A 12963-nucleotide genomic window follows, 5' to 3' on the forward strand; every position below is an offset into this window, starting at 1 on the left:
AGCAGATAAAAGCACCATGGCCTAATTCCAAAAGCCAATATCTGGTATTTAGACATTGGATAGGGCTGACCCTGCATATAGCGTACATTTGAAAGGTCCAGAACCCGCCGTTTACGCCCGTGCTACCAATGAAAACAAAAGTGGATGGGAAAACATGCATTGGTAAATGCTCCTGGAGGGCTCGGTAGCTCCAGCAGTTGTAGCTGCACGAGGAAATAGCTCATGATAAGTATCTGGCCCAGGCACACGCTGGGTCAGGCAAGCGTGCTGCGTCTCAATAGATCGTCATCGCCATCTGCCGCCAAAGAATCAACATCAATGCGCTGATGGTTGCCTCGATGTACTACGTGGGACAAACGAGAGGCGAGCTTTAGGGCGAATGAATTTTCAAGGACAGTCTGGGATATCGAGCATGAGGAGGAGGATAAGGGTGGGTATGGTTCTCACGATGTGGACCTCTTAAGCTTGTAGGATAAGGGTGCACGTGAATGACTTATTAATCTTTAGAATTGCACTAGACTACTTCTAGCAGCCGGGTGCCGGCTGCCTCTTCAGGCAACCTTTCTCTTTAACCAACCGCGCCCCCACCAACCTTAGCTGGAAGAATATTTAAGGCCACATGATTCCGCGACAGTTTCGTGTTTGTGTCCAAGTCTATCGCCTCCCTCTCTGCCCATCGCCTTCGTTGCCATCATTGCCATCATTGCCCTCATTGCCATCATTGCCATCATTGCCATCATTGCCATCATTGCCATCATTGCCCGCGTCCGACAAATGATCTCCTCGACCCCCTCGGCCGCCAGTGCCACTGCCACAGAAGCAAACTCTTCTTCACCTGCGACTGCAACTGCAGCTGCAACTGCGCGCTATCCCAAAAGAAAGCGAGCTGAAGTCAACTATCGACTGTTGGAGGACGAATCCGACACGTCTGGCTATACATCAACCGACTCCGGTGACAGCGAACGACTTCCTGCAAAGGTCCGTCAGTCATTCTACAGCCGTCGAGTCTTCATGCTGAACCCCCCAGCGGCCTCGGATCCCGCAGCCCCGCCCTACAAAGCCACTTCCAAGGCGGAAGATATTTCCTTTCCTGTTGTTGCCCGCTGAACTGCGGAATAGAATATATCGATTGTGTCTCCCAGCCCCTGCAGCCGTCCCACCAGACGTGGCTGAGTCGGATGACGCGCAGCCGGGCATTTTTCTGGCCTACAAATTGAAAAGGTATCGCCGGACACTTGAGTACATACCATCTTATGTGCGCGACGTTGAAGAGCACTGTCACTATGGATACCAATACCATACCGATAAGAATAACCATGACGAGGAAAGACCGCCTCATTTAGCCTTCCACGTCCTGGGCGTTTGCAAACAGATACACGACGAGGCTGCTCCAATGTTCTACGGACAGCGTCTCATATTTACCGATCCCGACGCCCTGTTCTCGTTCGCCGCATGCCTTTCGCCTCGCACCGCCAAGCTTCTCCGTCATATCGAGATCCGAAGTTGGGGCATGAGTCGGTCACGAAAGTCACGCGGCTACATGGCCATGGCCATGCTTGCGGCAAAGGGCGTCACTGAGCTTGAGACACTGTACATCAACTGCAATATGGGATACTTTCGGATCAATCCCTGGAACAACCGCAACTTGGTCATTCCCATCCCAACGCGAATCGCAAGGAAAGTCTATCGTGACTGCCATCTATGGCTTGAAGCGGTGGGTGCCGCCAACGCTGATCCGTTTAGAGCGGTTGGCATCTTGAAAATAAGCATGGGCATGTTTGCCCACATGGCTCGAGAATCGTCAGATGACTTGAACGGCTTTGAAGAGCAGGCAATGAAGGCGTATAGGAAAGAGTTGAGGCGGCTCCTTGGGGGGATCCCCAACTGACGGCAGGACAAGAAATCAAGAATCCAGACACAACGCAACAAGACGTTAAATTGCGGAAAAAGCCCCTCCCAAAAGAAATCATCGGGTGCGCAATGCAGAATCATCGGCTGCTGGCTCCAGATGGTGGCGTCAGCAACTGATAGCAGGGAGAAGTATTGCAACATTGTTCAGAACAGATACCAGATCGCTTGGGTATCCATGGCCCATCTTCCTCTTCGGGCTGAGGTTTGACGGGCAAGAGATGTTGCGTACTACCCTACCCAATCTACGTATACGGAGATGCAAGGACGGCAGACTTTTCAACCATGGGCCTCCACCATGTTCTCGAATCGGTCAAGATTTTTATGGAATGGGTAGCCGTGGTTGTATAATGAAGAGCTCCTGTTCCAGAGCCTCCCACGCTTTTGCTAATGTCGATCCGGCATCTGCACGGTCGTACAGATGCATCTCGGCACTTTACGCCGCACTTCGGCACTTAAGCCACGGGAACTGCCTGTCTCTGTTCGAGCCGCCGTGATTCTGGAGCATGATGGCGGAGACGACCTCTGATAGGAAGACTCATCTATGGCCAGAGTGCAACTGCATGCTGCTGAACGAATAACGTCGAAACAAGGTTTACTCCACGCTCGATCTGCGTTGAGCCGAGATTAAACAGTATCAAGCGAATTGCGGGGGAATTTTTAACGAAAGCTTGTTATTGGTTATTTGCCCTTGCATCTGGATAAACGTGAGATAGAGATTGAACCACCATACTTCCTGGACAGCTTTCTGGTCTGGCGACGGTTGAGGGGTTGGAAGAGGATCGAATATATATCCACGACCTTGTAGTTTCAGCCATCCAGTTTCGAGACCCCTCTTCCCTCACTCTTCACGCAACAGTGACTTCTCTGAGCATGAAGTGGTACTCAGTCGCCGCGACGCTTATCGCGCCCTCTCAGGCTGCCTTGCGCTTCGGATGCTCCACGCTGAGCATTCAGCGCCTGGACCCCCTCGTTGAGCCAGGCCATATGCCATCTGCGCATGTCCATCAGGTGGGCTAGACGCTCAAGATCCGCTCACATCTCGCTGAACTGTAATTCAGATAGTCGGCGGCAATGCGTTCAACGCCACTATGACTGGGGACATTGGCGAGAAGGCCACCTGCACCACTTGCACCTTCACCGAGGACTTCAGCAACTAGTAGGTCACGAGGCGTGTCATCTCAAGCCCTGGTCTGACTGTCACAGCTGGACTGCGGCCATGTTCTTTAGACACGAGAATGGCTCGTACAAGAAGGTCCCGATCATGCAGAACGCGGCATTGCCGAGCGGTATCAATGGTGGCATGACAATCTACTACACACAGAAAGACTTCAACTCCAACGGCAACAAGAAAATCACCGCGTTCCCCAAGGTCAGCTCCTGTGAACTTTCCGCTGATCCCACTGACGAGTGCTAGGGCTTCCGTATGACTGTTGGATCGCCCACTACCGACTCGCTCGACAAGGCAAAGAAGAACGTCGGGCTTAGGTTCGTGTGTCTGCAGGACAAAAATACCCGCTTCCCTGAGGTATGTCTACAGTTTCCATCATGTCTGAGATGAGCCGCAGATTGTTTGTAAATACCCCCACCTTTAGGCTAACGATATCAGCTTCCTGACTTCCCCACCAAGCCTTGCAAGGGCGGCATCATGACGGTGCATCACTTCCCAGCGTAAGCGCAACCTTTGGTTATCGACAATGTACCGGCTGACGAAGGGCATTGAACAGTTGCTGGGACGGCAAGAACCTCGATTCTCCGGATCATCAATCCCACATGTACAACACCAATAAGGAAGCCTTCCAAGAAGCGGGTCCCTGCCCGGCCTCTCACCCCGTCCGCGTGCCACAAGTTGCATACGAGACCCTGTGGGATACCACTCAATTTTCTTCGATGTGGCCTAAGGATGGCTCCAACCCATTCTTCCTGTCTTATGGAGACAACAAAGGGTACGGCACACATGCCGACTATGTCTTCGGATGGAAGGGTGATTCCCTCCAAAGGGCCATGGACAGCAACTGCATGTTCACCGCTTGTGAAAACGGGAAGCCCCTGAAGAGTCAGGGTGTGGCCGCCATGAACAAATGTGCTGTGAAAAGCAGCATTAATGAAAACCTCGACACCTGGCTGTCTGAGTTGCCGGGTGGTGGGATGGGAACAAAGAGGGAGGTTAGGTTCAGAGCCTGACGAAGCTCTTTGCACAAATAGCTCTCTGCACAAACGGTCGTTTCCGTCAGTCTTTGTATTCATAGCGGAGGATGTCAATGAACTGATGGCCTTTATTCGAATTTTCCTTCACATGTGGCGGCTGTAGAAGTAGTACTCTTCAATCGTTAACTCACTGAATATCCATACGTGGCTGGCACCCATGAATGCTTCCGACATCGCAGGTTCAGGGAGTAGAGCCGTATCTGCCACTCTCAGCTCTTTCTTATGTATCTCACGTCCGAGTGGTTCCTGGCCTTGATTCGTTGAGACCATTTCCCTCAGCAATACCTGCAGGTAGATTATTCAGCCGGGGAGGCGAAAGACTTGTTGAACATGGCTGGACGTTGAGTAGTGTTCTCCTGGTTTTCTGTCATTTATCGGTGTACTTTCTTGACTTCCAGGGCTATTCCGTGGCGTGTCCCTTGTGGGAGATACACTTGGGAAACGGCGTTTAACCGCAGCGTAAGGACAAGAACGATTACTAGTGTTAGCAGAAACCCTCCTCACATCTGCAATCCTCCTGTCGGGGACATTACCATTAATTACGTTTAAGACTGTTCCCAGAGCTTAGCAGACTTCCGCTCCAAGTTAAATTAGCTATTTAGCAGAATTTAATTGGTTGCAATCTAACCGTGCCACTAGAGGACCTCGTTTTGAGGCCTGTTATACCTGGACAGAGGAGGCGTCCGGTCGGGTGCGAAAACCGGCAGCGTACTTACCTCTTGAATAGAGCAACCCCGAGGGCTCCGTGGATTCAACTTCCGTCCAATGCATCACCGCCTTGCTTTCGAAGCTATCCCGAACATGAAGTTCCGTTCAATAATAACGGTTCTCCTGCTACAAACTTTCACCTGCCACTCAGTCGCCGCAAGCATACGGAGCATTTTCCTTTTCAAGGATGTGATGAAATCAAATACAGTCGCTCTGAGAACATCGGGTTTCAACACCTTCATCATCTTCGGCGTGGGCGTCCGTAATAACGGTGACATCATGTACTATTCGAATACACCCGGAAGCCAGGACGTCCTGCTCACCTCGAACGGGACTTACGTTGGTGGCGACGCACTTGCAGAGAAGGTACGCTCTTTCAAGACAGGCAATGTCACAGGCGTGGACCGCCTCGAGATCTCTATGAACGCCCAAAACATTCGCAATCTGTTAGCGAACCCGGGCCCGAGCCCGGGCACCACACTATACCGAAGCTTTAAGGCATTGAAGGCAGCTTGGAGTTTGGATGCTGTCAACAATGATGACGAATCCATATACGATATCGCAAGTACCGTGACCTTTGCAAAGTTGCTGGGGAACATCGGGTATAAATACACCATTGCGCCATACACGAACATCAATTTTTGGAACACGATAAAAGCGCAGATCAATTCAGGATTAGCGGAGCCCAGTCTCCTTCTTGACCGAGTATATCTTCAGTGCTATGATGGGGGTGCACGCAACAACCCTAGTAGTTGGCAGAACACACTCGGAATGAAGGTCGTGCCTTTGTTATGGGTCACTAACGACTCAAAGCCGGCCTATGGTACGACAGCTGCCCAAGCTCGGACAAAGTTCACGGGTTGGAACCGGCAGAGCACGCTTGGTGGTGGAGGCTATTGGAACGACTATGATATCGAGAAAATGGGCTTGTCATACACGCAATATGGTGATGTTCTGAAGAGCTTGTTCCCGTAAGAGCGCCCGAGAACAATAAACGCCGCCGTTGACATGTTGTGCTGGACTTGGGATTTGAGCCTGTCATCAACAAACGATAGACCCAACTGAAGAGAGTGTGAATCGCGGCCTCTCACCCCTCTCCCCTTCCGAGTTCTGCTGACCGGACTTGATATGTACTTCCTGACGATTGCACGGTATCATGATATATACCTATACACGCGCGCGCTGTGCCATATTGTGCCACCCTAACATAGGTACATGAATAATGAATCTCCCGTGACTTCTATCGACGCGCCCCCACATTGCGGCCAAAATCGTTGCCTTTCTCAGCACCCCGTAATACTTGACATTATGCTTCTCAGTAACGGAGGGCGAGCGACTTGTACGACGTTGTGGTTGCTTATATGCATCTACCGTTTGGAAGAAATCAGAAATGCAGCGTGACCATCGGACATGCCCTTGCGGCGAGTGGACTATCGAGTGTCTCCCACGGTCCCTGTGAGAGCTCTGAGACAAGTAGTGCTCATTGGACACTCAAGGGGCATTCCTCGCCTGGACTTTCCACTTCGGCACCAAGCCTGCGACCATAGCAGAGTTCCTACACTGGTCTGCGGGACCCGACAGTATACCTTGTCATTATGATGCCGCTCTCTTTCTTCTCCACGTTTTCGAGGTGGAGCTGAACCTGTGTCTGCCCTGGGAATAACTCTACCATTTTGACACCGTCCCCAATCACGACCGGCATGATGGCAACCTCCACAACATCCAGCAGGCCAGCCTGAATCAACAACCCAGCGAGCTTCGCACCACCCATAAACCAGATATCTTTCCCTCGGGCGCCTTCTCCACCCTTCAGCTGCCTGACACGTTCCACCAAGCCTGGTCCGTTCTTGATGACCTCAACGCCAGGCCAACTCTTGGTCGAACTGATGACTTTGACTGCCCCTGCCGGAAGACCCTTCAAGAGATTTGCGTCTCCGAACGATAGCATCGTTTCATAAGTTCTGCGGCCCATGATGAAAGTTGAAAATTCGGCAAAGAGGGCATTGAAGTCAATCGTGGGATCTTCGATGATCCAAGAAGTGCTGTGATCGGCTGAAGCAATGTAACCGTCCAGGGTCGCAGCAACGTTGTAGCGAAGCCGGCACATCTTGGAGATTGCACATGTAGCGATATAGCAAGATCGGACAGAGTATTGAAGGATCGCGCGAACAAGGTCCAGAGAACAGAAGCTTCCATATATGGGAATGGAAGAAGATGCTGAGCGAATATATACAGGGGGCGGGGTATGCACCTGCCCTATATAGTTAGCACAATTCAACCTACAAGTATTAATCAACACATTGGGTTCCAAGGCTCCATCTCATCAATGGCAACCAGGAAAGGAACAGTCGTTTAAGCCAGAGCCGTCGAGAGATCTAATTACTGCGGTAGCCAAAGTCAGCTGTCCAAAGAAGAGAGGCGACTTCCAAAGGCACGTCTTATGGTCTATGTGTCAGCCTTGCTAATAGTCCAATCTGGACAGAATCTTAATACCATATACTTGCCAAAATGACTAGCTAACGCCATTCGCCGATTACACTGACGGTACGTCAAACAAGTCGTCAAACCGAGTCGTAGTTTTAGCCATTCAACGTGTCTAAGTGCACCTCCCACACACATGATAATCATCATGCACAGATAGATTCTCTCCGCGGACTTCCGACTTGGATCCGAGTGCGCCTGCAATAGAAGAAGCGTAGGGATAGGTTCAAGATTGGGCAAATTCATCTAAATGCGGGGAACGATCCAAAGCTCACCTGGGCAGGGTTAAAAATCAGGCGCTTCGAGTCTCCTCTACGGCCATGTGTACCAATTCGGATAAACCGCTTCGGGAAGGGATTCGATATGTACATCAGTGGACAACAGTACTTTAAAAAGCAAGCGCATGGACCGTTAGATACAATGGGTGGATTTTTCCAACGTCCACCTTCTCATGCTGTCCCCGGCTGGGCATTGCCCTGGGGTGAATTGGCTGCATCGCCAAATCCGAGAGCGAGCGTCAAGATCAATTTGTAATTCGCCTGACCATGACTCCGGAGAGGGAGATAATCTATAACTTAGTCCCACACACGGTCTAGTGTGAAGTTCCGTGGCCATGGGGTGTTGGTTGCAGCGTTGTCCAAGGGGAGATCCGGAAAGTGGTGTGGACCATGCCGGAATTGAGAATCTGTTTTCGGGGGTGTAGAGGACTACTCTCTTTCTTTCTATCACCTCTGTACTCACCTCCAAATTTGCCAAGGACGTAGTGGTATGGCTGAGACGTCCGCCAGACGCGCAACCCCTACGGGCCGTCGAAGGCCGTCAACTACACGTGTGTCGGACGCAAACCCGAGCAGAGGGACCTGTCCTACTATGATGCCTCCGTTTCATTCGTAATCGAGGGCTCCACATCGTACTCAACGTCAGTCCTGATCACGTATTTCGCTCCACTTCTGACTCCTGTGCCCTCGTGTAGCAGTGCCCCCTTGCTGTCCCCATGTGGGAAAAGAGCAACACCGCCCATGACTGGTTTGACTGGGTATGCATTCAGCACGCCCTCCTTGACGCTGGGCAAGAAGAAGGTTGTTTCCCCGCCCTGGAAATCTTCGTTGAGATAGATCAGGAAAGTGAACAGGCTCGACTGTTTCCCCCCGGTTTCAGGCCCGCTGGCATCGTATTGATATTGTCCCGTAGGCGAAATGCCTGAAGGTGGCCAAGCACCATCAATATGACAACGATATTCGGCACCAGGTACATAGCGATACACTCTGAATCGTCTGTTGATGCCCCTTGCAACTCTCCCCCCTACGTGTGCCGGAACAAAATCGCGGACAAGGGCCCACAGGGCGTCATGAAAAGGTTGATCAACGACCCAGTAGAAGTTATGGGCAAGTATACTGACGTCGTCGGTATCATCCTTCAATGGTGCATCGGGGACAAAACCAACGGCCTCGCCAGCCATTACAATAGCTCGACACTCGGATGGGCTCAGGACAGATGAGATGAGGGATAAGTTTGGGACGAGAGGATGCTTGTGGAGGGTGGGAGTGAGATGCTTGTCCGCAGTCAACGGTATAGCGCCTGGTTCCGACGTATACAAAAGCGCAGGGTGATGATTGGGCGGTTTTCGAAGTAGGCCCGGGGTCCTTTCGATGAGAGTGTATTTGGATGCGGTCCTTGCCCTCTCCTGATCCGTTGCAAAAAGGGTCCCATTTTTAACGGCATTACGGCTTTGCCCGTCTTCCGTAGATGGAACGCGCAGGTTCCAAGCAGGTTGCAAGTTGATCATCATGTCCCCGCCGGTCGCTCCTCCTGTTACCGATGTAGTCTCATCGATGGGGCACGTCACACGCAGTACGGCATCCAGGGCCCGGAACGCTTCTCTCTCGCACGAACTTCGTGTACCTCTCCCATGAATCCCCTGGTCGCCGCTCAATCCGCTAACAACATCAAGGTCCCGTACCCATCGACAGAGGGCTCCAAGCTTCGGAGCTAAGCCCCTCACGCGCATCTCCGCCAGCGCGACCCGCGCTTCCATGTAGCGCCCATCGGCTAGTGCAGCACTCACGCGAGAGGTGAGGCTCGAAGACGAGGCACTAGTGTTCGCATTCGATATCGTGGGTGCCGAGTTTAGTCCAGTCGTGCAGACGGTTCGGAAGTCGTAGGTAGCAGCCCGCAACGGCTGGCAAGCTTTCGATTTGATGAGAGTCGGATATTGGGCGAGGGTTCGGAGCGTGTCGATTGTGATCTCGAGCTCTTCGGGAGAGATGACCGAGGAGAGCTGCTTGGGTTCGAGGGTGGGAGGTGTGTCGCGGTCGCAGTCGGTGGTCGGCGGGGAGGGCAGCGTGTGAGAACGTTTCGCGGCCTTGGGTTGGCTGGTCAGCGCAGAAGCGGCTTTGCGCTTCGCGGTTTTGGATTTAGCCATCCGATCAGATGTACAGATGGAGTCTCAGTTGGTTTTTGGGGGGCGGCATGCCAGTAGGGGTGAGTGCAAAAAGTCCAAAGGAAATACTGGTCAGTTCACCCGCTGTGCACACACTCTGGAGAATGCATGGGGAAGTTGTGGGCCAAGAACCACCCACAGCCAATCAGATCAGGTGACCGTCCACCTGCTCGTGCTCCGTGAGGTCGCCGCCCAGTGTGGGGCAAAGTCTACTTTGCTCTGTCCAGGTTTTCGCTTCGTTTTGTTTCCCATCTACTTGTATCTATCCCACTTCCACTCGCTCCCCACCAACCGCCAGCGTCAGCGTCAGCGTGTACCCTCTCTCACTCTCTCTGATTCCGTCGTTCAGCAACAATGGCCACTGGTATTGCGCTCGTCGGCAGCGGCATCTTTGCCAAGGAGGAGCATCTGGTATGGTGGCATGAACTTCGGCAATGGTCGCTTTGACTGTGAAGACTTACATGGTTGAAGCCGGCAATTCGTGCAACTCCTCTTCTGAGCTTGAAAGCCGTCTACTCACGCTCCCTGAAATCTGCCCAAGCTTTGTCTGCTGAGCTCTCGGGCGTGGACCTGTACAGCGAGGACCAGGAAGGCAAGACGTTTGGAGACCTGTTGAAACGAGATGACATTGTCGGCGTCATCATAGCGTACGAGGGGCCTTGAAATGTGCAGATAGAACCCGACTGACAACCAAGAATAGACTGCCAATTCCAGTCCAACCCTCGTACATCAAGCAGGCACTGTCCGCGGGGAAACATGTTCTGGCGGAGAAGCCCATCGCAAAGGACGTAGCCACCGCCCAGGAGCTCCTCTCCTGGTATAATGCCAGCGTGAAGAAAACTACTGCCGCTCCCACTTTCGCCATCGCCGAAAACTTCCGCTTCTTCGAGTCCTTTGACTTTGCGGCGCAGCAAGTCACAACACTCGGTCGCGTGCTGGAGTTCAGGACAAGAGTGAGCAACTTGGTCCAACCGGGCGGCAAGTACTTCGAGACAGCCTGGAGGAAGACGCCAGAGTACCAGGGAGGCTTCCTCTTGGATGGGGGCGTACACTTCGTTGCTGCGACAAGGATGCTTTTGGGCAACGTCGCGGCTCCGGCAAAGGTCAGCGCCTTCACGGCGCAGCTACAAGAGCATCTGCCTCCGCTCGACACTCTGAATGCGACAGTCCAGCTGAAGAATGGGGCATCCGGCACCCTTTCCATATCGTTCGGAACAACGTTTACCGGTTCAGAGTATGCCGTTGCTGCTGAGAAAGGCCGCGTGTGGGTCTCCCGAGGGAAGGTCATTGTCACGAGGGACGGCCAGGAGGACGTCAGGGAGTTTCCGGAGGAGGGCAATGGTGTTAAGCAGGAGGTGAAGGCATGGGCGGAGTCGTTGGTGAAAGGGGAAACAAACCCACGGCAGAGTCCGGAGGAAGCCCTGAAGGATCTGGAGCTGCTAGAGGCTTGCTTGCTGTCCGGCGAGAAGGGCGGTGCACCCATTTCCCTTGAGCCATGATGCTACACTATTCCTATAAGCCACGCCCAAATGTAGACACTTGACGCATACATGTTGCCATTTTCGCCTCGAATCATATGTTATGCGGTTGCGCTGGCCGCCATGGGCGCTTCATGCTCGTGTACCGTGCCTTCGCGCGCCTGTGAATCTTCTAACTCCAATTTTTGCAGATCGACGGCAAGCGGGTCTGACTCCTCCGTCGCCACGGTTGGTCCCTCCACGTCTGGAGGCGGCAGGGCCCACTCGGGTAGACCAGTTTCATAGTCCCATTTGCCTTCACCACAATGGTATCTTCTCGCGTGCAGGAATATACCGAGTTCGTGAACCCCAGGGTCGCTGTATAAGGGTGTGTCGCATACTTCGCAAGTCTCCCCGGTTAGCTTCTCCGCCTTGCGCTTGTTGTACTGGTCAACCATTTCGTCGTGATATGCCACCGCATCCGCCACCTCATCCTTACCCATACGCGACAGACGCGACATGATGTCTTCGTCGTTCTCTTCATCCGACTGGCCTTTTCCGAGCGATGGCCCGAACACGCGCTGATTTGCATAGATGGGATCGTTTGCGATTGGGTGGCCCAAGTACTGGAGGTGAACACGCAGTTGATGGGTACGGCCTGTGATTGGGAAGCAGCGTACAATGGAATATCCCTTTTTGCTTTTCCACTCCATCCCTTCGTGTTGCTCGCTCTTCGCTGCTTCGGCTGCGTTGTCGTTTTTTGGTGGGTAGTATGCCATGCGCTTGAAGACAGTTTTTGCCTCCTTCCCATTCGCCCTCACACGATTCAGGCCCAACTTTGGGCTAATCTGCAGAATGGGCTTTTCGCAGACGACTTCGCCTTCTGGGAATTCTCCTACCACCCTGGTGATATATTCCTTCTTGACCGTCCTGCCTCGGATTTGCGCACTCATGTCTTCGGCCGCTTGTCTATGCTTTCCGATAAACATGATTCCACTGGTTAACCGGTCCAGTCGATTGCAGGGCAACGGATTCCAATCATATCCCCTGTCAGCGCGCATTATGGAAACAATCGAGTTGAAGTTGTAGCGGCCGGCAGGATGAACTGGTACGCCCGCCGGTTTGTCGATAACGATGAGATCATCATCTTCGTGTACAATGCCGATGGGTTTTGCGGTGACAGGCGGCTCGTGGCGGTGCAGCGTGTGCGAAATGCAGTCGCCGTTTTTCACGATTGTACTGGTGGACGGGACAGGCTTTCCGTTGAGGGTTACGCGTCCTTCGATGATGGCTTTCTCCTGACGGGCATCAGTTGAGGCGGCGCGAGACTGTAGGAGGGCGACGCACATAGTATTCAAGGGGCCTATCTCGGAATTCCGAGGCGAAGATGTCGAGAAGCTCCCTCCCACGCCATCGTTGCTTGCAGAAGGTGTTGTAGGTGAAGTGGTAGGGCTTCACCTTGCGTAGCCCGCCCTCCAAATAGTATGGCGGCGGCCAGGGATCACAAGGGGTGATTACCACTGGCGGTGGCTCGACGAAGGGGAATTTATCCTCATCGTACGGGGGATACTTGTCGTTGGCGGTTGAAGGGACGAGGGCCATGGACATGCGCCCTTTTCTGGCGAGATACGAGACGATGCGGGGTGAGGGCGCCAACGTGAAGGGAGGGAAACGCGCCTGCGGAAAGACGCGGGGACGTTCGTTGTGTGCCCAGAAGGTAGGATTGGGAGAATGAATTTCGTTCTGGTGGTGAGCACAAAC

At 53.0% G+C, this 12963-nt stretch overlaps 7 protein-coding genes across 7 annotated transcripts; 4 read left to right on the forward strand and 3 right to left on the reverse strand.

Moving 5' to 3' along the window:
* The first annotated feature begins 586 nt into the window (after positions 1-586).
* Positions 587-2009, forward strand: EI97DRAFT_4288 (uncharacterized protein). The gene is made up of 2 exons (XM_033797292.1): positions 587-978; positions 1028-2009. Exons 1-2 carry the CDS (start codon positions 775-777, stop codon positions 1886-1888), a joined length of 1065 nt encoding a protein of 354 aa, XP_033658188.1. The 5' UTR covers positions 587-774; the 3' UTR covers positions 1889-2009.
* Positions 2010-2599: 590 nt separating this feature from the next.
* EI97DRAFT_4290 (uncharacterized protein) lies at positions 2600-4250 on the forward strand. Its single transcript, XM_033797344.1, has 6 exons — positions 2600-2919; positions 2970-3067; positions 3115-3280; positions 3326-3436; positions 3518-3579; positions 3636-4250. The coding sequence occupies exons 1-6, from the start codon at positions 2782-2784 to the stop codon at positions 4090-4092; spliced, it is 1032 nt and encodes a 343-aa protein (XP_033658189.1). The 5' UTR covers positions 2600-2781; the 3' UTR covers positions 4093-4250.
* A 766-nt stretch (positions 4251-5016) lies between these two features.
* On the forward strand, positions 5017-5799 carry EI97DRAFT_366861 (uncharacterized protein; the record flags this gene model as incomplete). Its single annotated transcript, XM_033795053.1, has 1 exon — positions 5017-5799. The coding sequence occupies one exon, from the start codon at positions 5017-5019 to the stop codon at positions 5797-5799; it is 783 nt and encodes a 260-aa protein (XP_033658190.1).
* Positions 5800-6122: 323 nt separating this feature from the next.
* On the reverse strand, positions 6123-7100 carry EI97DRAFT_4401 (dihydrofolate reductase). Its single transcript, XM_033799602.1, has one exon. The coding sequence runs from the start codon at positions 6929-6931 to the stop codon at positions 6380-6382; it is 552 nt and encodes a 183-aa protein (XP_033658191.1). The 5' UTR covers positions 6932-7100; the 3' UTR covers positions 6123-6379.
* Positions 7101-8200: 1100 nt separating this feature from the next.
* EI97DRAFT_363239 (alpha subunit of prolyl 4-hydroxylase) lies at positions 8201-9607 on the reverse strand (the record flags this gene model as incomplete). The annotated part of the gene is made up of 1 exon (XM_033794982.1): positions 8201-9607. A coding segment is annotated over one exon (1407 nt), but the record flags the coding sequence as incomplete, so codon positions are not given.
* Positions 9608-10001: 394 nt separating this feature from the next.
* EI97DRAFT_4364 (NAD(P)-binding protein) lies at positions 10002-11284 on the forward strand. The gene is made up of 3 exons (XM_033799090.1): positions 10002-10156; positions 10217-10392; positions 10446-11284. Exons 1-3 carry the CDS (start codon positions 10100-10102, stop codon positions 11242-11244), a joined length of 1032 nt encoding a protein of 343 aa, XP_033658193.1. The 5' UTR covers positions 10002-10099; the 3' UTR covers positions 11245-11284.
* Positions 11285-11306: 22 nt separating this feature from the next.
* On the reverse strand, positions 11307-12910 carry EI97DRAFT_4395 (DRAP deaminase). Its single transcript, XM_033799563.1, has 2 exons — positions 12550-12910; positions 11307-12500 (listed from the first exon to the last, which is right to left on the reverse strand). Exons 1-2 carry the CDS (start codon positions 12808-12810, stop codon positions 11325-11327), a joined length of 1437 nt encoding a protein of 478 aa, XP_033658194.1. The 5' UTR covers positions 12811-12910; the 3' UTR covers positions 11307-11324.
* Between the last annotated feature and the right edge of the window lie 53 nt (positions 12911-12963).

This window comes from Westerdykella ornata (genome assembly GCF_010094085.1).
Source record: "Westerdykella ornata strain CBS 379.55 unplaced genomic scaffold EI97scaffold_1, whole genome shotgun sequence".
Lineage (NCBI taxonomy): Eukaryota > Fungi > Ascomycota > Dothideomycetes > Pleosporales > Sporormiaceae > Westerdykella > Westerdykella ornata.